Here is a 27918-nt window from a genome sequence, read left to right on the forward strand (position 1 = left end):
CCTAGCAGACGAAAAGATTACGCCAGAGGAGTGTTCAGAGCATTTGTTTGTGGAAACGTTGCTTGCTTTATGACTGCCTGTATTGCAGGTACATTAAAATTATCAACATTCTTTCTTGGGGAAGGTACAGTAGGATTAAGATTTCCGAAACAATAAATAAATAAGAAGATACTGTAACATGGATCAACTCGTTCTCCGGTGTAAAAATCTTTTTCTCTGATGAATAAACGTCTAATCATTAGTGCACGTGGAACCCGTCATGCCGAAAAAACATCCGGTTGAAAGTCGTATTTGTAGAGTTGTGGTCGTATATGATTGATTTCCTGTGAAACTATTAAAGCGATTACTCTAAATGTATGATAACGAACCAATGGCTTAGTAGCGAACCCATGGCATAGAAGTTGTCTTGTAAGCAGCAACGGTCTATCAAAGAGGTACATGTAAGGTTGGGAATTGCTATCTGTCGAAGTGCACACACAGTGACACACAAACGTTTTAAAAGCGGAGGAACATTGGGGTTTCTGGGGAATTTTTATCCTTAGATTTTATTTATTTTATCATTAAAATAGAAAATGTCTTCGGTTTCAATTACACCATCAAACCATGATTAGTTCGACATTTTGTTGTTAACATTAGACAAGGATCATGTATAACCTAATTTTGTTTGAAATCCATTGTTACTGCCAACTTGTCGTGTGTGTCTATTTTACATTGAACCGTTGAAATTAAAATAACCCAAATGGAACAAACTGAATTATATCACTGCATGTTCCGACTGTTGAAACATTGGAGTGTGTTCTTAAAGATATTCAAGGCTTGGGAATTTTTTGATGACATTGTGATCGAAAAATTTAAACACAGTGCATTATATTACATGTATTAGGCAAAATATAAATGCATCTTTTCTTTTACAGGAATGCTGTACACAGAATTTACTCCTGTTATATATAACAACCCTACAGACTGTAACATGACCAGCCTATATCCGTGTAACACAACAATGTCAAATTCATCTTTATATGTATTAGATCTTATAAATATCACACAAAATGAACTTTAGATATGTTATGTACATGTATGTAACCAAACTTTTAAACATGTATCGCTATAAACTAAAAATATATACTACATACATGTTATGGGACTGCCATACACGTCAGTGAGAGGTTTAGCTAGCTATGAAACCAGATTTAATCCATAAATTTTCTACATTAGAAGATGCCTGTGCCAAGTTGTTGTGGTAGGTTTTTTTCCTTCGTTTTAATTTGCTGTTTGACTACAGACTTTCTGTTTTGAATTTTTCCCGGAATTCCGTATTTCTGTTGTTTAACTATGATCTTACCTCTTTTATATGGAGTAAATTTAGTATCTAAAGTATATATTATTATATCCTTTGGAACATCAGTTCTAACTCTAACTGTAATTTCGTAAAGCTATATTAATGTGTCAATTCTGTTAATAAGTTTTGGCGTTTAAAACTAACATGAATTCTTGGAATAAGTACAAACTAAATAACTTTTCTTAAAAAAACCAAAGCTAAAGCAGTGAAAACTGTTTCTTTGAAGTCTTAGAACCTTATTTTTAAATGTGTATCAAAACAAAGTGGGTTAACATCGCAAAACAACTTTATCATTCAAAGTCAACAACAATGACTGAACTTCCATGGCCATATAACTTCTGTGGAAATGAGAATTGCCAGTGATGATACCACTGCTCCCAATTACCATTGACACATCACATGTGGTTCCCTTTGATTCGACCAGTTGTGTCGTTGTAAGTTTGAAAATTCCACTCAAAAAGGTGCTTGGTGTTGTCTTAAACTTGTTATGGATGAGAGTTGTAGTACCATATTAAAGGCTTCACTGCAACTTTGAGATGTAGAACAGGAATAACAACACTGTTCCTTTGCTTTATGTGTTGTTTTTTTTTTTACTTCATCAGAAGGGGCTTAAAGTGTTACTGAATTAGTTTCCATTATCTTACTTTAGTTTGCCTCAAACAAATGTTATGAAACTTATACACAATGCTTATTTCCACAACACACAATTTAAATTCGAATTTGGGTGGCTTTGCTTTTATTGTTCTAAAGTTATGCCCTTTTATAAATGGAAAAATTGCTGATTTTTTTGCTCCCTTTCTTTTAACTTAGGTTTGCCCAAGCCAAATGTTATGAAACTTAAACACAATGTGTATTATAAAACTCGGACCAAGTTTGAATTTGGGTGGTGTCATTTTTAATATTCTTGAGTTATGTCCCTTTAAAATGTTATACATAAACAAGGGCATCATCCATGTCCTATGGACACATTTTCCATTTTATTGCTGTGCATGTACTGATTCTGTCTTGCAAGGACACACAATATCCTTTCTTTTCTATTCATCTATATGACTATTGGTATGTTTGACAATATTTGAGCTTATCATCAGTTAAAGTTCAGATCTAGAAACTCTTCATATATAGCAGAGATTTCTATCAATAGTACAACTCAGTTATATAATCTAAGTGCTTGTGAACACTGAAGGGTGAAGTGAACATTACTTTCATTTGCAATTTTGTGAATTTGGAATTAAGCAGTGTATTGTATTTGTTGGTCAAATAAAAAAATTGTACTTCCTTTTTTCATGATAGTTTTATAGATATAGGAAGATGTGGTAAAAGTGCCAATGAGACAACTCTCCATCCAAGTAACAATTTATAAAATTAAATTATTATAGGTCAAGGTACGGCCTTATCTTAACCTATTTCTATGCATAAATGTTTTCTCAACAAGAAATACACATCATACAGTAACTTAAATATCAAAGTATAACATGCACAACATTGCCTGAATAGGGTCTAAATAACGATTGCTTCACTGCACTATTTTGTTTGAATAATCAAAGGTAGTGATAAACCTTAGATAGATATCAAGTCTGTACCATTGTTTTGATTGCATTTCATGCAATCTTTACCAAGAAACTGTGATTTGTATATGCATACAATGTTCAATTGTTTTTAAACAAATGTCATGGCTTTTTTCTATTTACAAAAACAAAAGATAACACCAAGAAACTATCAATTTCTTGTATACTACATGAAAGGAGCATAACTCTTAAAACGTTTTTTTCCCTTGATAAATAGAACTAAGTAAAAATATAATGTAGTAAAAATATCTATTGTATAACAAAAAAAAACTTTTCTCAATAACAGTTTATCACTAACAAATGCTAAAACTAAATGACATACTAAAACTATGATATCTCCTCTAAAAACTCATATACTAACAATATTCTATCTTCACTTTCAGCTTATACATTCATACTATCACATTCCTATTTACAATGTCCATATTTTCATTATGGTTTAAATTACTTGACAAATTATTAAAGTTCACCGATAAATTTCAATATTTCATGAATATCTATAACAAAAATATACAAGTTAAACTGTGAGCTACTGCAACAGACATTAAACTGGTTTTAAAACAGTTAAAAGAGAAAGCTCCATTAAATTTCCTCAATAACTTCTGAACTTCTGAAGTAGTAACGAATACAAAGATAGACTTATAATTTAAATAAAAATATGCAAAAAAACACCCAAGTAGGAATGATTAAATAAAACAATATTTCATCTCAGTAAAATTATTGCAAAAAAACAAAAATATGACATAAGCGTAACCTATGAGCATCTTTTAAAAATCGGGCAGTTAAATTGTTTTCTACCTTTTTATCATCATAATGAAAATACTGTTGTTTTTTAACAGACATTTTTGTCAACAATTCGTCAAATTTGAGGAAATCTTAAATCCTTGAATTATCTTTCGTATTTTTTCAATCAGCTTCAACATTTTCCTTTGTAAGATCTGATGCTTATAAGATGCATCTATATTAAGGAGTTAGACCTAAATTGAGGGAAATAACTCATAAAATCATCAGAATGTTTGTGTCAACCATTTTCATTAATATATTCTAAGCTTCTAGGTAAATTTATTTCCAATCTGTTATAGCTAAAATCTTAAAATACATTGATGAAACTTGACTTTTAAGAAGCACATGAATGATTTAAAGAGTTATCTCCCTGATTCAAGGTCTCCCCCTCAAATGGTAGCCATATTGTAACACTATAGAAATGATACAGGATTCTTCCTCCATATACACACAAGATTATTATCTGTTCCACAAGCTATTAATGTCTGATCATCACTAGAACAACAACTGTTGATCACAATATCCTGAAAGATAAAATTATAAATGTTATATGTAGAATCTTATACTGTGGATGCATTATTTTTCGTTGGATACCAATTTTATTTCATTTCATGGGTACAATGAAACCACAAATTTTATCAATAAGAATGTAGCAAGACTTTTGACAAATTAAGGAATTTACAGTCTTGTGAAAAAAAACCTGTAAAATTAACCAATCAGAAATACTTTAATAAATGTTGCACATGTCAAATGGACTGCGGATTCATTATAATTTTTTTTATATCAATTACCGAGGATTACCTGTGTAAATGGGGAACCATGAATTTAATGTTCAATGAATTACAATTTTTCTATGGGAATATATGCAAATTTATTGTTGAAAAAAGGAGATAAAATTTCCACAAGATGGAGATTTTCATCAATCAATTAAAATTGATACCCTTGAAAATAAATGACAACACAGTATACATGGTATATACAATCATAAATGACCCAAGACACATATCCATAGATATAACTTTCTACTTTCCCCACACTCATTATAATGGAACAACCAGGACCATTCTTACTAATAATACACAAGTAAGGAGTTAATAGTCAACTGGAATATGTTTTCAATTCATTTGATGTGTCTTGATATTTGGTTAAGGTTATAGACTTTTCCTTCTTCAATTTGAGTTGGTGTTCGATATTTTTGTTATTTTACTTTTTTCCATCAATATTGGAAAAGAATAGATTATCATAAAACATTTCTTACATTACAATCCGGTAGTTCATCCATTTTTCCCTTGCTTGAACTAATATCTAGGTCTGGCCAAAGAAGTTTCTGTAACGAAAGGAATTATTTTAGATATAAATGCTACTTTTTACGTTCTATAAGAAATTTGTTTTTTTATACTGTACCCATAGACTTGACCATAAGAATTTGAGTTATAAAAATATGACTCAAGCTTAGGCTCCTGCTGTGTGGTGACTGTGGCTGAAATAATTGCTTTTCTGTCAACAGCTTCACTCTTTCCTACTGCCAAAAACAATATCTAATCCATCTGTTGTTCATAACAGTGAGTCACTTTCATTTTTTAAATTTTCAATTTCAATTTTTAACAAGAAAATGAAACATCAATTTTCATTTAAAAATAAATTCAAAGAATAAGATAATTTGTTTCTTTAAAAATGTGTTGAAACCATTGACCATTGAAGGTTGAAATCATTTATTCAAAGAATCAAATTTTCATGCAAACAAATCAAGATTTCTTCCACTTTTCAGGTATATATTTAAATTACTGTAACATAAGTTTTTTCCTTCATTAATTTTTTTTATAAATGTGTAGTTTTATCCTGATTTAGAGTAATTTCTTGCAATTTGAATGGCTTGTTTTTTTCAAATATTAAAATTTCAGTGCAATTTTTTTATTAAAGTCATAAGAAACGAGTGACCGGTGAAAAATCATGTTCTTCCAAATCTTGAACCAATGCATACAAAAATCATAAACTTAGTCTTCTGTGCACGAATTTATCATTTTTTTCGTGTAAATTTCGTATAATCGTCAATTTTTTTTTCAATCAGTCAGTGTTGTTGTGAAAATATGGCAGGTAATTAAAGTTCGTGTTTTGAAGCCGAAGTTTAATGATGGTCACCTGTTTGTCAACAATCGACAAAAAATAAACAAAAAAGCATGGAAAGAGAGCATGTGTTTACATGTAAATTCAGATAATAGTTTATTTTAAGGACATCCATGCGTATTGTGATCACCGGATTTTTACGAGATGGGTCACACTGAGGTCACTTTGCATACGGAAAATATGTCGGGGGGAATTGTTTGCTGGAAGCAAGCTATTAAAATAAAGTAAACTTCTTCTAAATATGAATAAATTAAATAATTTTCTTCAGAAAAAAGTATATGTACATAAGTTTTATAATAAAAACTATCCATTGAGTTATAAAAAACATATGCATTATTTTTTTTGATTTGAGGTTTCTTATGACTTTAAATCAATTTGAATTATGTCCCTTAAACCATTTACTTAAAAAAAAAGTATTTTTCGAGTTGCTTTCCTTTATTGCTATCACTGCCAATATGCAATAAAAAAATAAGAATAAATTTGTTTAACATTGTGCAATTGTCCTAATACAGAATTTATCATGGAAAAAAAACCAATAAATAAGTGGTGTAATAACAATATCAGGATAAATTTTGTACACTGCAATTGTCCTAATTCAGAATTTATCAGGTCAATAAAATTCATATCAGATGAGATGAAATTTTTCAAATTAGGACAATTGTACTACTAATAATACATAATTCACTGAATTTCTAAAGGTCATGCCACCGGACACTGATATTGCGAAAGTAAACTTCAATTTGTATGATATTTTTTCCATATAACTATTATCTGCTATCAGAACTTACCATGGAATAGCCTAAAATTTGATCTGATGAGGCCTTGTGTTTTTTGGTGAATGCATCCATCTGGTAGACAAACAATGACCCCTTGTCGTCTCCAGCTGTAAGCATACCTATAATATACAAAATATATGTGATTCCAGAAATCCCTCATACCTATAATATACAAAATATACGTTTCCAGGAATCCCTCATACATATCAATTTTTTTATTTTTTTTTTAGTAAAGCACATTTATCTGTTTCTGAGCACATTTTAAAATTAGCCGGGCCAAAGTTAGGAACATTATTTGTGGTTGTTTTTTTCCAGAATTTTTTTCTTTTAAATAATTTTGTTGATAGCTTACTCTACGTTGTTTTCTTGAAGTTGTATAATTTTTTTCTTGATTCCAGTTGATTTCAAGTTGACATTTGTTTAAGACTTGTTTATTTAATTAAATCATTTAACCTTTCATGGTCACCTGAGATCAAACTTAGTTTTAAATGGTGTTTGTCTTCCTCAGTTTTTAGTTTTCTATGTTGTATTGTGTAAACTGTTTTACCCATAATCCTTCTCATTCTGAAATTGCATATTATCTTATCTATTTTCTGATGATTATGGGCTGTTATATTACCTGAGGTTGAACCGAGGTTGATATAGTCTTCCCTTATCTATTTTCTGATGATCACTGGCTGTTATATTACCTGAGGTTGAACCAAGGTTGATATAGTCTTCCCTTATCTATTTTCTGATGATCACGGGCTGTTATATTACCTGAGGCTGAACCGAGGTTGATATAGTCCACAGATGTTCTGGTATACTGTAATAATGCTGATACTTTGACCTCTACTGTTTTTGTCCCCTTAATAACCTTGACAGGTAGGTTGTCATGGAGATTCCAGATGACCATGTGACCTGAACCATTACATTTGGCTGCTGCAAAAGACAAAAATAAAATAAATTAACAGTGGAGAAAAACAAGGTTGTTAAAGACAAAAGGTCAGATCATAAGACTAATCTTTTTTTCTGAGTTATGTTAGAATATATGTGTTTCATGCTGTACACAACAAGTCAAATATATAATTTAACGGTGGAGTCTGGACAATACAACTTTTTGAGAAGCCATATTGCAAAACCACTTTCCTATTTCAGTTAAGGATGTTTGCTTGTCATGTTTTGGGATTTTTGTCAGATTTTGGGATTCCTCTGGTTTTATCTATTTGAATGCCTTAAAAAGTCTTATAAAATTTTATTAAATATTTTTTTAACAGTTTCTTTGAGAACTTCACCTTGTCAATGATAAAGCTATGAAAACTCAAGAGGAAAACTCAAGAGGGAATATTTTCAAGCAAAAATTTCAATGGCTTATAGCTCGAATACAAGCAAATTGATCGATATTTTTTTGTTTGCTCTTTTGATTCCTTTATTTATCCCCTGTCAATAGAAACTAATGTTTTGAAAAGTTAATTATTTTGAAACTGAGAAGTGAACATTCTTAATGCAGTAAGTCAATTTTTCTGAATGTACATTACTAACTAAAATATGCCTGTAGTCCGAGAAAGGAACATATATCGGAAATCTTTAACAATCCTGATTCGGCAGACTTCTTACTCTTGGGATTCCAGCATCATGTGTTGGAACAGAAGGAAAGATAGACTATATGATTGAAAAATAGTGCCCCCTTCTTGAGGGTATTATCAATTCTAATTCATATTCATGTTCATTTCTTTACAATGGCCAAAGTAGTCAAACTACTGTATCATAAGCCTGTCAACATTTATAATCTAAAGTTCAGCACTTGGCAGGCTTATGGAACACCAATCTTCATTGACTAAGATTGTCAGTTTTCATACCAAAAGATGTGTTTCCAATTGGCAATTAAGCTTCCTTCACCAATTAAAAATGGCTGCCATGAAATAGCAAACTGTACTGTAAGTGGTTTTAAACACCAATTTCAATCACTTGATTTCTTCACAATATTCAAATACTTACCGATGTAATCATTAGGTAACAATGCCAGGCCATCTACTACTTCCACATCATCACTGTCCCCTGATTCAATATCGGACATTGTACTGGGTATCAGAAACTCAAAGTTAGGATCCCTGAAATCAATATAAAATTTTCTACCATGAAAGTTTCTAAAATCATAAATTTCAATCGTTCTTTTATGGAAAATTCAAGATATAGTTCAGAGATTTAGAGGTTGATTTCAGAATTTGTTCATAGCTATATACATTTTGTATAGTAATAAGCTTCCATGGTTTGCATTCACATTGAAATAACTGCTAATGGTTCCTACCAAATTAAGTCTCTACAAAGATTGGTGTAAGGTGAATATGGAAAACTTAACCCTCCAAACATTACACCATATCAGTCATTCTCAAATTTTTGTATGCATATATATCTGATTGTGATTTTAGATGATAGGACAAAAACGTGAGATCAATTGTGTTTTCAGTAAATGCTGCAAACAAAGAATAAAATCAGAACTTAAAATGCAAAGTTTTATTTTATAAAATATTTTGACGCAATTTTCTAACACTAAAAACTGCACAAATTTCTGAATTTATCGCAGTTGAACCCACGAGTGTATAAACCATACCTTGATACACTTTTCTTGTTATTAAATCTCCATCCGTAACATGATTTTTCACATCCAGCTATCAGCATCTGACTCTTTATACTAAACACCAAATTCAAGGCATCTGTATGGGCTGTATTTAACACCATCAACTTCCTGTAAACACAAAACATAGTGTGTATCATTGTAGGAGGTGCTCCCAATGTGGAGACAGGATATTGTATAGAAAAGTAGTATTTTCTTTAAAGGCCTTTTACCTGGTTATAACTGTTTAGAAGTTTATGCTAGACCATGCAACCTTTTACATTTTCATAACTAACAGTTCAATGAGTTCATATGGAAACTAAGATATAAAATCATAAGCAGTAACATTTATGCTTTTTCACTTTTTAGCAGTTAAGGGGGCTCCTGGGTATAAATGAATTCTTTTTTTTTAATATAGGATTTCGCTATATTTTTTCATAAATGAACTTTATCATATACTTAAAAGAAAAATGAAATAAAATAATGGGGTCACCGTTCATTTAAGCTAAAATCTGCCTCTGGAAAAAGCATACATTTTTGTTAATGTCCTTTTTTTCTGTTGAACTAATAGGAGAAAAAGAGGAAATATCGAAATAAAAAAATAACCTAATATAAGAAATTGCTTAAATTTTACAATAATTTAGTTTATGTACAGCTTATTTGAAAACAATAATAAAAAATATAGGTCACCGATGAGTTAAAAAAGATATTTCAAATTTAAGGCCAAAAAATGGCATTTTCGCACCAAAGGGAGATAATTTGGAGCTATTTCAAGTTTTAAAGTCATCTGGGGCCAAACCAAATCATTTTTGTGGGTTGTTTTTTGTACCATATCATAAAGTAACAACAAATAGTGTAATAAGTAAAATTTGTAATGAAAAAATAAAGGTTTAATTTTTTGCTAAAATGTTTGTACCCAGGAGCCTCCTTAAGTGCCAATCTGCCTAAGAATCAGGCAGTGGTGGAAACATGACAAACAAAAACCAGCTCAGCTTTACATTAATTTTAAGTTCAGAATATTTAATTGTGCATGAATATAACTTTCTTTTTCTTTCCCTGATCTTGTAATCAAAGATATAATTTGGTTGAAATGCACTAGAAATTAATAATTAAGGGGAGATAACTCTGTAATTTGCTATCATTCTAACCAAAATTTATCTAGATATTTTTTTTCGAATTACCACACGCAGAAACGAAATATCTACCATTTCTAACCTTCAAAATAGGGTGGTTAGGTTGGCGGGTTTTTTTCGGCCATGTTTTGAAAATTTTCTAATTTGCCTGATTCTTACAAAGACTGACACTTAAGACCTTAAATAATAAATTATAATCAGTGTTCTCCCCAGGACCATAAAGCACCTTGCTACCCCGGTGCTATATGTTTTCCCATGGTGCTAACGGATGATTTTATAATAGAATGTAATGGGGCCATGGTGCTATATTTTTTGGAAAACAAGTGCTTTGTTAATTTCCATGGCGCTATTTAAAAATTCTAGGAAGAGCACATAAAAATTCAACTGCAAGTACCCAAAAAGATAACCTGGAGTTTTGAACCAATCTCTTCAAATGTGTTATAAATATCATAAGGACACAATATACATGATAAAAGATACAAAATAACCAAATTTCACAATTTTGTTTTTTGGTTATGGCTTACTTGTAATTTGTGGTATAATCTGTGAAATCTGGAACACCAACATCCCATAGTATTATTTTTCTGTCTTTTGATCCACCTAAAGATATTGAATTATTGATCTTTATTAATAACTGTTACATATATATGATGCATATAAATTTCATACGATAATTATATATAAGCTTTCTGAATGGCAGACAGATTCATGGATTGATATGACAACCCAATAAAACTCAAAATCACACGACAAGTTCTCAATTTCAACTCAACTGATATGAACAGTTCAATTTCTAACAAATTCTTCTTAACTTTATACATAAAAACATACTGTGGATCATTTATTTTTGTGGATTAAGGAAAACTTACATGTTCATGGATATTTAATTTCATTGTTTGTCAAAGTCTGCATACAAGCCTATAGAAAATTTGGTTTTCGTTCAATATCTAATTTCGTGGCTCATCTATACCCACGGAAATTTGTATCCAATGAATAATAATGAATCCACAGTATTTGGGTACTTACTGTGATATCAATACTTTAACATCAAATTTTTTAACAAATAAAAAGCCTGATTCAACATGTAATCACAAGTTTTGCTCCAATCACACCTTACTTCCTATCATATCTGCTCTACAAAAAATATCTTTGAAACCAGCAAATGGCTCAATATGCACAATTGATTTCCCATAGGTGGTAATGAAAATGTTTTCTTCTGTAGTTGTAAACTTGGGTATGTTTTATGGCTTGTTTCAAAACTGAGGCATATATATTTTAAAGGTCAAATTTTTGAGGTACAAAGTGAGATTCAATTTTTGTAAATTAGCATACAGATGCTTAGACTAAAAAACCCATGATGCCCGTAAATGAATCATAAAAACTTACTAAACAGATGTGTCGGTTCTTCTGGGTGAAACAACAAACAGCTGATGTAGTCATGGTGACCTTCCATCGTAGCATACATCACAAATTGGGAAGGATGGATAAGTTTTATAAAACCATTATTTCCTGAAAACAGATTAAAAAACAAAATTCAAATGTAGTTTCAAGTGTTGTTACTCATTCAATTTTGATGGAATATAATAGAATTTCAGTTTCATAATACTGCTTTTTGCTATTCATATATCTTATAGTCGCTGTCAGCTGAAATTCGTAGCGGTTATCTATAAAAATAATCTAAACTATCAACTACATTCACTCGAGATATAGTTATTCACATTCCATTCATAAATCGCGAAAAGAAAAACCACTACTGACCTACCTTTTAAGTGATTGCACTGTGATAATCCTGACCTTCACATTTTCCAAGACTATTTTGAATGGTGGAATACGCCATTGTTTTTTCCGGAAGTGTTTCCGTGGAATTCAATTTCATAACATTTGCATAAAGCGCGGGAAACTGTATCACATCAATGAAAAGAACATTTCAGGAAACTGCGTAAATGACAAATTTCACATGTAAACAAATGATCCTCATAGAAACGAAGATGGCAGAATTACAATGGAAAATGTGAAGGTCAGGATTATTACAGTGCAATCACTTGAAAGGTAGGTCAGAAGTGGTTTTTCTTTTCACGATTTATGAATGGAATGAGAAAAACTATATCTCGAGAGAACGCGGTTGATAGTTTAGATTATTTCAAATGATAACCACTACGAATTTCAGCTGACGGCGTCTAATAGATAATAATAAAACATCTAGTCTTAAATATGCACGAAATGCTTATATATCTAACATTGACTTGCTGTAGATTCCATGTTCTAACATTAGCCAGTTTCTGGTAATTTAAAATGCTTACAAATTTCAATTTTACCTATTTGATGATGTTAATGAATTTTCTGTGAATATATGGATGCTAACTATTGGGAAAACAAATCATTAAATATGAATGCTTTATTGTCTTCTCCTGCTTTCATGCTTAAAACACATATTTTAAAACAGACAATTTCTCATTTTTTATATTGGCAAGACCATTGATTATCTGGTTTGAATGGTTTTTCACATGTCTGTCTAGGGGCCCTTTATATATTGCTGTTCGGTGTGAGTCAAGCTCCTTGTTGAAGACCATACTTTGACCTATAATGGTTTCCTTTTTACAAATTGTGACTTGGATGGAGAGTTGTCTCATTGGCACTTATACCACATCTTGTCATATGTATTTATGTATGTACAGTACACTTACCTGCGACTGCCAATATATTGATTTTTCCTTCTTTACTACCAGTCTTGTATGGTATTGTTGACCAAGCTAAGGCATAAAAGTCCTAAAACACCAAAATTATAACTAAACAAGAATGTGTCCATAGTACACGGATGCCCCACTCGCACTATCATTTTCTGTGTTCAGTGGACCATGAAAATTGTGGTCAGAACTTTAATTTGGAATTAAAATTAGAAAAATCATGTCATAGGGAACATGTGTACTAAGTTTCAAGTTGATGTAACTTTAACTTCATCAAAAACTACCTTGACCAAAAACTTTAACCTGAACTTCGCACTATCAATTAATATGTTCAGTGGACCATGTAATTGGGGTCAAAACTATAATTTGGCATTAAAATTAGAAAGATCATATCATGGGGAACATGTGTACTAAGTTTCAAATGGATTGGACTTCAACTTCATCAAAAAATATCTTGACCAAAAAACTTTAAGCTGATGTGGGACGAACGGAGGCACAGACCAGAAAACATAATGCCCCTCTACTATTGTAGGTGGGGCATAAAAACTTTTCAATAATCAAATTTGAAAGGTAGTGTCTATTATTGTTTATATTGAGGACAAAGGTTTGTTTCAAGTCAAGCATGTCATAGGTACTACAAACAAAAAATAATAATAATAGACCAATAGTTATATGTACAAAAAAGATAATCTTTTAAATAAATGGTCATAAAGAAACAAAGATATTTGATCTGTCAGCTTTCAAAAATTATTGCAAAGTTAAATGCGAAACATGTAACATATTTCAAAAAGTTCAGCTATTATAAAAACTTTATTAACTTAATTCAGTATTTAGGTAGTGATTTTTCTTTTAAAATTTGCAAGATCTCACATTTTAACCATTAATCTGTGATGAGCAAAAAATAAATGTATGTTTTTTTATTTATATAGATATCACCATTGGATTTCCTGTTTGAATTGTTTACCAATAGCCAATTTGGGGTCTTTGACAGCTGACTGCAGTATGGTTTTACTCATTGTTACAGTGACCTATAATCGTTACATTAATTTTGTTTCATTGGGTCTCTTGTGAAATGTTGTCTCATTGACAATCAAACCACATCATCTAATTTCAAAAGTTTCTTTTTTATTTCTGCATTAGACCCAAGCTTTTTTGTAGTTTGTTTTTTTTGGTTTTTGTTGGGAGATAAGAATGTTAAAAGTTCATACAACTTTTGGTTGCTAGTGTATTTTGTGAAAATTATGTCACATGACATGATATTAAAATAGAGTTACCTCCTCTTTACTACTGTCTTTGTATCTCTTCATCACAATACCAGTCTGACAATCTATTAGACACACATTTTGACCTCCACATGTGGCTAAAAGTCGGCTACCTTTATCTGTAAACATAAGTGTAATATCATGCCAGAATAAATATTTCTAGCAACAAAGTCTTTTAATTTTGTTTGAATTATGATTTCTACTGAATCAGCAGGCAGGTATAAAAGGAGTGATATGCTAATTTCTTTTTGTCACATGTTGAGGTTATTATAATAACATGTTTACTTATGGTACTAGATTTCAGCTGGTAGGACCATAACTTCTTGGAGAAATATCTTAAACCAATGATTGGATGGACCCTCAAACCAGAATAATATCTAATCAAATGAGTGATAATACTCCACCCTGGGCTGTATATGGTCAAAAGATAACATCCAGTAATAAAATTTTCCAAATTTCTATTCTTTTAATAACTCATGCAGCTTTCATCTTTGACCTATAAAACCCATCTTGAATTAGGGGTTTTATTCTCATCCCACTGGGCATAATCAAACCAAATGCATTAAATATATGGTTTCCAGCTTAAATGGTTTAATTCAGAAGCTGTAATGTTGATTTCAGGACAGCCAGAAGGCTATCACATCTAATAAGCATAATTCCACTTCTTTCAAACTTAACTAAAACATACCTTTATTAGTTGGTTTAAAAGCACATCTCCAAACTTTTGTCTGATTGTCATTGGGATCATTATTTGTTGAGTGACATCTGATGAAGTAGGCTGGGTCAAAATCACCAACAGATGGCTAAAACAAAACAAATATTTTGCATAAAAATTGAAGTATTTATATACATTAATGATCCATCACCCCATAAGATTTATAGTTGGCTATTATTCAGTCATTTTATATTAATGGAAACATGTTTAATGGACACTAATTTAAAACAGTTACTTATAGGAGCATAAATTATCAAGTGTTATAGTAACTTACCAGAGAAATATATATTTATGAATACTGTATTTATTTGCCTTTACTAAAGACTTCTTGAAATTATATTTTAATGAATTAATTCACAATGCTTTGTGCAATTTAAGATTGTGTTATCTGATCTTAATTCAAAACTATTTTTGAAGAATTTTCATTAAACAAAAGGTGTAAATTTTCTTAATTTTATATGTTTACATACCAAACGTGCTGTTTTCTGTTCGTCAGTGCTTTTTATGGATGTGAAAACTGTTGGCCTTCTTGTTGGTGTTGATAGAGGTGTATCCCTTGCCCTTTTTGCAGGTTGACCTTTAGGTGAACTAGTTGGGGTACTTTCTCTTCCTCGTTTTAAAGATGGTCTTGGTGTACTTGTCCCACTTTTCGGAGTTAACGGTTTTACCCTCATTAAATCTTTCTGTCCACTGGATTCTGGTGTTGATGGGGTTGAAGGTCCTGAGTCATTTCTGTTCAACCATTTATGATTTAGACGAGCACTTCGTGGTGTACCTCTAGACATATTGGATTCAGTGAAAAGTGATTTATCTTGGGCTTTCTCAACAATCTCTGAAGCAATGTCTTTAAGCTGAATAAACAAAACAATTCAAATGTCAAACAAATGATTATATTCTAGGTCCAGTACAAATGCATGACCCCACAGTAACCTTAAATTTCCTTCTAGAAATCCATTTGCAATAACATATCTGTACAAAATGTTAAAAACTATGTCTTTTCTTATACTTTGTGACCTAAAACATTTTGTAAAACAATAAATAAAAAATATTTTTTATTAAAATTTCCTATAAATGTCGCAATATTCCTGTTTAAAAAAATGAATTGAATGAGTCAAAGTGGATGAAGTGATGGGAACACTTCATATAATATTTCAATTGGATCAAATTAGCCTTTAGAAGGTATGAATGTTTACTGTAAGACCTTATACAGCCAATTTCATGAGTGTTTAAGCAAAAGCTTAAAATTGAGAATGAAAATGGGGAAAGTGTCAAAGAGACAACAACCCGACCATAGAAAAAAACAACAGCAGAAGGTCACCAAAAGGTCTTCAATGTAGCGAGAAATTCCCTCACCCGGAGGCGTCCTTCAGCTGGCCCCTAAACAAATATATTATAGTTCAGTGATAATGAACGTGATACTAATTTCCAAATTGTACACAAGAAACTAAAATTAAAATAATACAAGACTAACAAAGGCCAGAGGCTCCTATATTGGGACAGGCGCAAAAATGCAGCAGGGTTAAACATGTGTTTGAGATCTCAACCCTCCCCTATACCTCTACCCAATGTAGAAAAGTAAAAGCATAACAATACCCACATTAAAATTCAGTCCAGAGAAGTCTGAGTCTGATGTCAGAAGATGTAACCAAAGAAAATAAACAAAATGACAATAATACATAAATAACAACAGACTACTAGCAGTTAACTGACATGCCAGCTCCAGACTTCAATTAAACTGACTAAAATATTATGCAAAAGCTTGCTTGCTAGCTTAACCATGAAGTCATTGTTAGGTTATGTAAACTACCCTCCACTAAGAGTAGTCTAGTCTGGCAAATAACCAATCTACATATCTGTAAGGCTAAGCTACATTGAAAGGAGCGTAGTGTACCTTACCTAACAATGACTTCAGGGTTCAGCTAACAAGCAAGCTAATCAAAGATATTACCTTAGGCTACACAATAATTGAAATCAGCTGTAAACGGATATTGCAAAAACCAGTTTCTTGTCAACAAAAGTGTACATGAAAAAATTAAAGTTTTTAAAAAAGAAATTGAGCAGGTCATATTTTACATCAAAACCTCATAAACACATATAAAAAAATTGAATTTATAATGTGAAGGCAGCATACTTACAATTGCCCATTCAGTTTCTTCAGTAATATTTTTAAACAAAAGGTCAGAGGTTAAAGATGTATAAAACTCCTGGAGAACATGTTCAAATTGATCATCACTGAATCCTTCTGCATACTTGGCAGCAAACAAGACTTCCCATTTACTCTTCACCTAAAAGCAGAAAGCACAAATTAATTCATAACATCTCACAATTTTACTTCATTCTTTTAAAATGTGTAGAAAATGTCATTCAAACATCTCTTTTCATATTAGTCAAAAAGCACTTAATTCAAAATATCACATGGTGAGGCATGTTCGAAGTACATGTATGCCTTACATGATCAATGAATAAGAAACTTGATCACAATGTTAATATTAGTGTCTTTTGGTCTGACTCTCTGTCTCATCGGCAATCATAAATCATACCACATCTTCTTCTTTATACATAGAGTTGTGGCCCCTGAAAAAATTTGAAGATCAAAAACCAAGGATAGTAGAAACTACAATTTCCAATCTCAGAACATATAACTTTTACTCATATAACTTACCATGACTTCAAATTTCTCCTTGAAGTTTTCCACAGTAGCTCTACGTATTTCATCAACAAAATGTATGGATGGATTCATCCTGAATGCTTTGACTTTATCTATCAGCTATAAAAGATAATTCAATGAAATGTGATCTTCGTTGTGGAGTACACAACCTACTGAACTGCTGTGGATTCAGTATTCTTTTAGGAATACTACTATTTTTTAGATAATGGATTTCGGGCCCGGGTAGACAAAAAATTTAAATGTTGAATTTATTTCTAGTTTTATATGCCGTTTGCAGATTTGAAAACCCTGAAATGACCATAAAAATGCAATTCTACATCAATCTGCAAAAAATTTATATTTTCAAAAATAATGAAGTAAAAACATAAAAAACCTGCATTAGTTTTGGTGCATCAAATTTTTCTTCTGATAAATTTTGTTCTTTTAAAAGTATTATTATCCTTTTCTCTATAGAGCACCCTCTTTTTAAAAAATTTATAAATTGTTGAAATAAGACCAAACTATACCAAACTATACCACAGTATGATGCATATCAAAATGTTTCCATTCAACATTTATTAATTACATTGAGTAACATAAATTGTCTGTGTAATGGAATTATATGAGTAATACCAATAAATGCAAAAAAACTGAATTAATTGGCTTTTGACTCTTTCAATAGAGCAATGGTTATTTGTCAAATGAAATGTCACACAGAACTTATTCAAATAATTAAAGAAAAATAAACCTCTAGCATATATATACATAAACATCAATATTAGTTGATAAAGACAGTAAGTAAGAACTACCTCAACATTTTTTTTTAAAAGAAAGAAACAAAAAAACATCCTAAACTGTAATTATCATGATTCTTAAACAAATTTATAAGCTATTTTCAAATGATTTTTTTTCACATTCTTTGTGTGCCTGTGAAAGTGGTTGTCATTGGTTCTTGTCTGTAATTTTTGTCTTTCATAAATTGTTTTGTTATAAATCAGTAAAGTTATCCAATTGAAATAAAAAAAAATTATGTTGGGACTTTTATAGCAGACTATGTGGTATGGATTTTTCTCATTGCCAAAGGTCATATGGTTACCAATAATTGCTGACATCCTCTTTTTTAAGCTTTGGTGCATAGATGTCTCTTGGCAATCATACTTCATTTCTTTTTTTTACAGCAAAGTCCTAAACAATGAAAATTCAACCAACTTCCCATAATATTTCATTTTGGGGAATGAATATTGAAATTACCCATAATTCTTTGTACTCTTACTTCAACATTTCCTGTGTTGACCTACCTGAATATCATCATTTCCATCCAAGTAAAGTTGTGTACAATTCTTAAAGTTCTGAATAAATTTTAAAGATTTTATATTGTTGAAGCTGCAATCGAGGGTCTCTAGTCGCTGTAGACTGAAGGATTCTGGGATATCGGTTATACTGTTTTGTGATATGTCTAACACTGACAGGTTCGCTAACTGCTCTAATACTGTACAATCCAAGCTTCCATTTATCTCTTTGTCTGAAAGACTAAAATAACAAAAAAACAGGGTTTAAAATAAATTTTATAAATCTGCATAAAGCATCCCAGTAAGAATACAAAATATTCATTTTTTTGCATCTTAAACACAATCTCTCGTTCTGCCCTACTCTAGACATTATCTTATATTCATGATATTGGGGTAATATTTAATGAATTTCATTAAACAACATATTTGAAATATTGCATTGATTCTATGATAATCATCATATCTGTTTTTTTGAGTGTTTTTTTTTTAATAACAACCTTTATCTTGCATTGGTTGAATGGATAAATCATAGTTTTAAAAGATGTTTATTCGGACACATTTTGATAATTTAATTATATAAATACAAAATTTTGTCTCTTTTATTTCAGAAATATAATAGAATGAGACTAATAAGTGGTTATTATTTCAACAGACCATATCTATAGATATTAAAAATACAAACTAAAATATTCAAGATTTTTCAGTCAAAATTTTTAATTCCAAATTACAGAAAATTTAACATGCTTAAATGTTTCTAGCAAATTATAACTTACTTTAAACTCTGGACTGCTCTGAGAGATGATTTATTACACAAACTTTTCACTAAATCTTCTGTTATCTTCATTCTGAAATTTTAGTCAAAATACAATATAACATCAACCGTAACCCAAAATACATTGGTACAAAAGAATTTCTTTTTCACCTCATCTTCATGTGAAACTTCTTTTATTTTTCTTTAATGGATATGTTTATATTGTATGCTTGTTCCACATATGTTTTTACTTTTCTTGATTCCAAATCCTGTTTCATTATATCATTGAACATATTGAAAGACCTTTAATGTTAATTCCTGTAGCATTTGGTCTTTTGTGGAGAGAAAGAGTTGCCTTAGCTTGTAAACAGTCTTCCCACATCTTCTATTATTTATATTATAAATAAATCATCTTGTATGTTTTTAAATTCAACAGATAGTGTTGATATCTAAACCTCAGAAATTACAAATCCTATTTCTCTAAACTCTCAAATTATCTTTGAGTAGTCTATTTGATTTATTCATCATTTGCATTTATATATAAACGAGTCTAAATTGAAAACTACGTTCAAACCTATGATTGCGTTGGATAAAAACCCCAATTTTTATACGTGTGCATGTAAAATAAATTTCGTTGTAGAAGAATCTTAAAACAGCACAAACAACATTTTCCAAAATACCAAAAACGTGAAAAGTATACTTAAACAAAACGCATTTGAATAATAGGTCGAATATATATATATATTTCCAAAAAATCATACATTCATATAACAAGTATAGTTTTCATGCAACATTATACTTTCCAATAGCTTCCAATTTATACATAATATTAACAATGACAGGGAAAATTATATTTTATATATCTATTTCTATTTAAAGAAATTTTTCCTAAAATATCTAAATATAAATGCTTAATCTTAAAATACAACATCATCATAAAGTCGTGTATTTCAAAATCATTATTTTAATGATATTTTAAGTAGAAGAAATACCTTTTCATATTCTTAAAATGAAATTATTTTAATAATCGTATGTATTTTAACAAGCTTTATATAGAAATTGTTTTAAAGTCTCTCATTATTCTTGATAGAATGGTTTTTGTAATTTATATTTGTGTATTGTCTGTTTTATATTGTGTATATACTCTGTATGTACTGTATATTTATGTATTGCAAGTAGTGAGACTTTAATAAAATATTGAATCTGAATCTTTTATAATTATAACTATGAATTAACTTACCTGATTTTAATTCTGTTATCCTATTTCAATATTCTTTGTTAATCAACTGTCCTCATTCTAATCAGCCATAAATCTGTCCCTATTAAATAAATAAACACAAATATCTAATTGACATGTATTTTGACATGGGTTGTTTATTTAACAGTTATTTGGAATACAAATAATAAGATGTGACAATACCCCTGGGGGCAATGTGTAAGAAATTGCCAATTAAAATTTAGCTAAAATGACATCAAAGAAATTTTTTAACAATAGGACAATAGAGCAGACATATAATTATCTTGTACATGTATGTATTTCATGTATTTTTAAATTCACATTAAAATATTAACTTCCTGATGAAAAAAACTACCCTCCCCCTCAAAAAAAAAGTTTTTATCAAATCAATAAACATCATATTTATTATCTTCTGAGCAAATTTTTACTGTAATTAGATAATGGACCAGGCCTGAAATAATAATGTATTCAAATTAAGGTCAGTTAAAATCAGATATTTGTCAGAACTGTAGTTAATGTACAAAATGCTTAATAAAAAAATAGATAACTTGAATGGATGTTTAATTGAAATGATAGTAAACTATAGGACTGGAGATAAATTAATTGTATATTGAAATATACGTCAACTTTTTTTTTCATCGTCAAAATGATATGTAACAAATTTCAAGTTTTTGGCACAGTAAAAGTTTTCTGTCATGTGTGATATATTTTTGAAAGCATTTATTTCACAGAACTTTACTGAACTCTAGATTGCATTTTGATTTTGGTGTTTTAACACAATTTATTAGCACCTCATATAGGATTTTAGGAGGTGGCCCTGCCTGTACTAAATTATTACGCGTATTACACCTGGAAATAAGGCATAAACCAGGCGTAAGGGAGCAGGAAACGTTAATTTGTAGCTCTTAAGGGTGTTGAAAAAAGTGGTAAACCTAGGGTAAATTGAAATAAGCAAAGTGTTTATTTTCTTCATGCGTAATACTGTTGGTATGGCGTAAACCATAATACCCATAATACTTTGTTTAGAGAATCATGGAAATTTTTTTTTCAAAATTTGGATCCTGGTTTTAGTTTGCAAGAGTTGGACTTATGGCAGCTTAATAAATTGAGGGATAATTAGCTTGTTTTTGTGCTTTTTGGAAGAATTTGTAATTGAAATAATTATTATGGAATCAAATAGAATGAAAATTGTCAAATAGAAGGAAAGTTGTATGCATGGTAAAATAATAATTACACATGTATATATGTGAGTATATGAAAAAGAAGATGTGGTATGATTGACAATGAGACAACTATACACAAAAGACCAAAATGAAACATACATTTGACATACATTAACAACTATAGGTAACCTTACGGCCTTCAATAATGAGCAAAGCGCATAATGCATAGTTAGCTATAAGAGGCCCAGATAGGACAAGGTAAAACAATTCAAATGACTATGTTATTAAGTTTTATGTTCTATCAGAAAATATAGATTTTTTTGGATTCTTCCAGCTTTATCTGTAAATTAGTTTCCATTCCTTTACACACTGTCATCAAAATTAGTATATATGTACATGTACATGTACCTACTGGCTACAATTTTTATTCAAAAACTGCTGCAAAATTGTCCTTTACCTGTAATTTCATTGGTTGGTTTGATGTGGTTTCTGTCCCTTTGATGTTAAGGTTCATGTGGACTCTATGCCTAAAATGGTCGTATTTTCACCTCAAAATTTACTCTGAGTACAGACAAACCTGTGTATCTGGAAAAGTTTTAAGGTATAGCAGAGGGGGGATAGGAGGGGTCCTGATCCCGAAATCCCGGACTTAAAAAAAATGGAATCCCGAGGTCTCGAATATAAATAAAGTATTTAGTAAATCCCGACGTCACGAAATCCGATAAAAAGGATTCCCAGATCACGAAAGGGTCAATCCCAAAATCCTGAGCTTAAAAAGAACCAATCCCGTTGTTCCCGATAAAGTTCTCATAGCATGCCCTAGATAAATAAATTTCAAATATATGTTTTATGTTTTAGAAAAAAAAAAAAAAAATTGCAGTGCACTTTTTTCTTTCCTCAAGAGGATGCCAAAATAAACTAAGTTGGGAAATAGGTTTGAGAATTTCCCCACAGGCATGACAGGTAATAATTGAAGTGAGCTGTATTGATTGACATGGACAATAGATACCAAACAATAATTGGTGATTTAAACTGTGTACCTGAGTGGACCATATGAAGGAAAACTCAACTGTTTGTCAATATTGTCATGTTCTACAGGGACTAAAACTAAAGGCTCTCAAGAGCCTGTGTCGCTCACCTGTTACTGTATTTACTGATGTCGGTCATCTTGTGTGGTAGGTGGGGTCATAAGACACTTTTTTATATATTGATACCCTAGCAATGATTGTGGCCAAGTTTGGTTAAATTTGGCCCACAGTTTTAGAAAAAGATTTTTGTACAAATTACAAAAATGACGAAATTTTGTTCAATATTGACTATAAAGGGCAATAATTCCTTAAGGGGTCCTCTAACAATTTTGATCATGTTGACTTATTTGTAGGTCTTACTTTGCTGAACATTATTGCTGTTTACAGTTTATCTCTATCTATAATAGTATTCAAGATAATAACCAAAAACTGCAAAATTTCCTTAAAATTACCAATTTTAGGGCAGCAACCCAACAACGAGTTGTCTGATTCATCTGAAAATTTGAAAGGGGATAGATCTTATTCTGATGTACATTTAAATCTTGACAGATTTGCTCTAAATGTTTTGGTTTCAAAGATATAAGCCAAAATATACATTTTACCCCTGTGTTCTATTTTTAGCCATGTCGGCCATTTTGTTTGGTAGGTGGGGTCATCAGAAACAATTTTTAAACTATACTAGAACACACCCGTGATATCGCGGGTCCGTGACTGAATTAAAGTATATAACTATGCGCAAGCCTTATTTTAGTATTTTTTTTTATCTGATGCGATTATAAGATACACAGTTATCTCTGCGTTCAAATCTTTTTGTTTGAACCCGTCGAACTGGAACTTATCAATTATTGGTAATATTAATTATTTGGAAAACAAAAGGTCCTGGAATGGAGTATTTTTTAATCAAGATCATTGTCCTATATTAGTTATCAATAAAGTTGAATTCTTTGATTCGATGTTTTACGTGATGCCGGCTAACAAATTGAAAACTGCACCTATACGCCTTAGTTTTAGTCCAGATTTTTAGTATTCGTATTGTTATCTTAGAAAGTCTTACTTATTAAAATACTACAATAGGTTACAGTTTAACTATGATTGAATTTAGTAGTGTCAGCCCTGTGATTATGACCCGTGTATATAGCAAAATCCTAAATACATCGTTTGGAGGTGCACCTGTCAGATGCGGAACGTACAGATAAGGTAATAGGTAACAGGTGAATATACTATTGGTATCGATATCGGACTCGACCTGGAACTTCTTAATTACTGGCAATATTAATTACGTGGAAAACAAAAGAGCCTTGAGTGGTGTAATTTTTAATCTACACCTTTGTTCTATATTAGTTATATATAAAGTTGAATTCTTTGATTCATCGTTTTTACGTGATGACGGCTGACAAATTGGACCTTGTAATTTTAGTATTATAGATACAACAATGATTATTGTGGCCAAGTTTGGTTAAATTTGGCCATGTAGTTTCAGAGGAGAAGATTTTTGTACAAGTTACAAAAAATGACAAAAAGTTGTTAAAAATTGACTATAAAGGGCAATAACTCCTTCAGGGGTTGACTGATAATTTTGGTCATGTGACTTATTAGTAGGTCTTCCTTTGCTGAACATTATTGCTGTTTACAGTTTATCTCTATCTATAATAGTATTCAAGATAATAACCAAAAACCAATCCAGGGGCAGCAACCCAACAACAGGTTGTCTGATTGGTCTGAAAATTTCAGGGCAGATAGATCTTGACCTGATCAACAATTTTACCCCAGTCAGATTTGCTCTAAATGTTTTGGTTTCAAAGATATAAGCCAAAATATACATTTTAACCCTGTGTTCTATTTTTAGCCATGGTGGCCATCTTGGTTGGATGGCCAGGTCACCGGACACATTTTTTAAACTAGATACCCTAAGGATGATTGTGGCAAAGTTTGGTTAAATTTAGCCCAGTAGTTTCAGAGAAGAAGATTTTTGTAAAAGTTTACGGACGATGGACGCCAAGTGATGAGAAAAGCTCACTTGACCTTTCAGGTCAGGTGAGCTAAAAAGTGCACAGCAAAAATCCAGTTATAAAGTTACAAATTTTCTAAATCATACAATGCATTTGATTTCTATTTATCTAGGGCATGCTATGCCTTAAAACTCCTCCAGATGCACAGGTTTGTCTGTACTCAGAGTAAATTTTGAGGCGAAAATACGGCCATTTTAGGCCTTAACCAGTTTCCTACTTTCCTAATTTTTTTCACATATATATAATCAAATGGATTTCATTTGTTTGTGATGCAAAAGTGCCAAGAATCATATATCAGGCTTAGCTAAAAACAATATACTTCAATATCTATTGGGACCATCAGCAATGATCAGGACAAGTAACTTATTTTCCGGACAAGTAAAATTTACAGTTTTACTTGCCCAGGGACAATATTCCGAGATTACTTTGATGTCCGACGGATGTTTAGCCAGATAAGCTGGGGCTGTGGGACATCAGAGCTTGTTCCATATCAAAAAGTGGATATTTGCCCACCCAAAATAGATGCACTGCTTTCTCGCTTCTGGAGCCAACTGAGGGCCTTGGATTTATATAAATCGGGCATCAATCTCTTCAGTTTTCATTTATCTCTTCATTTATGTAAGTTTCACCTACCTGCCAAATCTTTATTTTTCTATATTTTAACATTTTTCACAGACCCACGATTTCTCCAATTTGCCTTTCATTTTCAAAGATTATCACGTGACCATGAGAAAACAGTGCAAATGACCATAATCAAATGATAATGTAACACCTTGTTCATTTACGCTGTAAGTTACCTAAATGTCCGAGAGCTGCCGATTGTAATCGTGGTCGGAACTAAATGCTAGTTACCGATCTCCTGTAAAAGAGGGAAAAAAACGTGGTTGCTTCTAAATGTTAAACATTGATCTCCTATAAAGGAGGTAACAAAATGTAAATAGGTGCATATTTGAGTCTCGAGACCAGGAAATCTCTCCTAACTTGACGTCCATTTGAAAGTGAAAGTCAAAAATGCAGAAATCATGGGTCTCTGTGAAAAATGTTAAAATATAGAAATATAGGTGAAACTTACATAAATGAAGAGATAAATGAAAACTGAAGAGATTGATGCCCGATTCATATACTTCCAAGGCCCTCAGTCGCCTCCAGAAGCGAGGAATTAGCAGCGCATCTATTTGGGGTGGGCAAATATCCACTTTTTGATATAGAACAAGCTTTGACGTCCCACGGCCCCAGCTTGTCTGGCTAAACAGCCGTCGGACGTCAGAGTAATCTCGGACTATAAGGGACCAGTGCTCATAACAAATATTTCCACACCCATTTTCTTTAAAATGGAAATCCATACTTTTGTTTATATAGATTAGACCGTTGGTTTTCCCGTTTGAATGGTTTTACACTAGTAATTTTGGGGCCCTTTATAGCTTGTTGTTCGGTGTGAGCCAAGGCTCCGTGTTGAAGGCCGTACTTTAACCTATAATGGTTTAATTTTTAAATTGTTATTTGGATGGAGAGTTGTCTCATTGGCACTCACACCACATCTTCCTATATCTATATACAGAGATTCGCATATAAGGTGAAAAACAATTTTACAGAAATAAGTTGATTGTCACAGATTCATGGAAGATCATTGAAGCTAAAGGTTATTCTTATACTTACGAAAACAAACAATGTAAACAAACACATGTGAAAATTCCCGCCAAATTCAACAAACGGAAGTGAAAAGAATTATATCTGAAACCCACGGTCTCCCTAATTAGCGACACAAAGCGTCAAGAAGCGACAAGAAACTATTTAGCGACAAGAAAACATTTTTAGCTATTATAATTGCTTATTCCAAATAAAAATTAAAAGACTAAGCAAAAGAAAGCAATTTTAATGACAAGAAAGTTAATGTTGATAGAAAAAAAATGAAACATAGATCTAATTCAGTTGCTACATTTATTTACATGATATTTTATTATGTATAGCAGCAAGTATTACGTTTACCCTGTCGTTTTATAATATTACTTTTACTGGTGTTTTAGAACAATAATATATTTATCTTATAATTTGTTTTTAAAACTATCTTTGTACAATTATATAATAAACTTGCAAAATGCATGATGTGTGTGCATCATTGTCCAGAAAATTCATGAACACATTGTGAAATACAAAAGAACTGAAATCAAACAAGAGGAAAACATAATTAAAATGTGTTCTGTTTTTTTCATCATTTGATATAGTATATTGCCTCCTTTAATGATATTTATCATGTTTATGCATATTGATTGAAGATTAAAGGAAACTTTCAATGACAATCTTGAGTTTTCAATAGGTGTTCACTATTTACAATCATTGTATATTCTGGCGCGTGTAATTGTATAGTCTGATGCGTGTATAAAGTTGAAGGATGTTATTGTAGCAATAAAACAAGGGACACACGCCTCGTTAATCTCATTTGATGTTCTACGTTGTGTATTACCTTATAGGGTGCAGCTACAGCTAACGTTGGGCAATCAGGAAAAATGAATTGCACAGTTAGAAAGAAAATGATATTTCATGTTTTTGTTTCAATAAATCCTTCAAAGGAAAGGTGACAAATCTTTGTTTTTATTTTCATTTTACATTGTAAAGCGTGTGCATATCCTTTGATCTAACACATGTTTAATTTCTTAATCTATTCATATAAAGATAAAACTACACAATCCCTTCCTTACAAATGTTTAATTTCTTCCTCTATCAATATAATAATAAAAACTACACAATCCCTTCCTCATAAATGTTTTTAATTTCTTCATTTATCAATATAATAATAAAAACTACACAATCCCTTCCTCATAA

The 27918-nt window shown here is 31.1% G+C and overlaps 1 protein-coding gene and 1 long non-coding RNA gene across 4 annotated transcripts; both read right to left on the reverse strand.

Moving 5' to 3' along the window:
* Positions 1-3136: 3136 nt before the first annotated feature.
* LOC134681381 (uncharacterized) lies at positions 3137-5017 on the reverse strand. The gene is made up of 2 exons (XR_010100615.1): positions 4946-5017; positions 3137-4211 (listed from the first exon to the last, which is right to left on the reverse strand). It is a non-coding gene; the product is annotated as an uncharacterized LOC134681381 (long non-coding RNA).
* A 1546-nt stretch (positions 5018-6563) lies between these two features.
* On the reverse strand, positions 6564-26857 carry LOC134681380 (leucine-rich repeat and WD repeat-containing protein 1-like). Of its 3 annotated transcripts, XM_063540982.1 has the most exons (17): positions 26755-26771; positions 25896-25957; positions 20902-20980; positions 19684-19755; positions 18920-19151; positions 17637-17741; positions 17110-17259; positions 15445-15825; positions 14948-15062; positions 14272-14378; positions 12998-13079; positions 11700-11822; positions 10838-10913; positions 9178-9312; positions 8565-8677; positions 7277-7508; positions 6574-6706 (listed from the first exon to the last, which is right to left on the reverse strand). In XM_063540982.1, exons 4-17 carry the CDS (start codon positions 19752-19754, stop codon positions 6589-6591), a joined length of 2040 nt encoding a protein of 679 aa, XP_063397052.1. In that variant the 5' UTR covers position 19755; positions 20902-20980; positions 25896-25957; positions 26755-26771; the 3' UTR covers positions 6574-6588. The 3 variants fall into 3 exon arrangements, with proteins under 3 accessions (XP_063397053.1, XP_063397052.1, XP_063397051.1); XM_063540983.1 differs by lacking the exon at positions 25896-25957 and having other exon boundaries at positions 6564-6706; positions 7347-7508; positions 26755-26857; XM_063540981.1 differs by lacking the exon at positions 25896-25957 and having other exon boundaries at positions 26755-26857.
* Positions 26858-27918: the final 1061 nt, after the last annotated feature.

The sequence above is a fragment of the Mytilus trossulus genome, chromosome 8 (assembly GCF_036588685.1).
Source record: "Mytilus trossulus isolate FHL-02 chromosome 8, PNRI_Mtr1.1.1.hap1, whole genome shotgun sequence".
Classification (NCBI taxonomy): Eukaryota; Metazoa; Mollusca; class Bivalvia; order Mytilida; family Mytilidae; genus Mytilus; species Mytilus trossulus.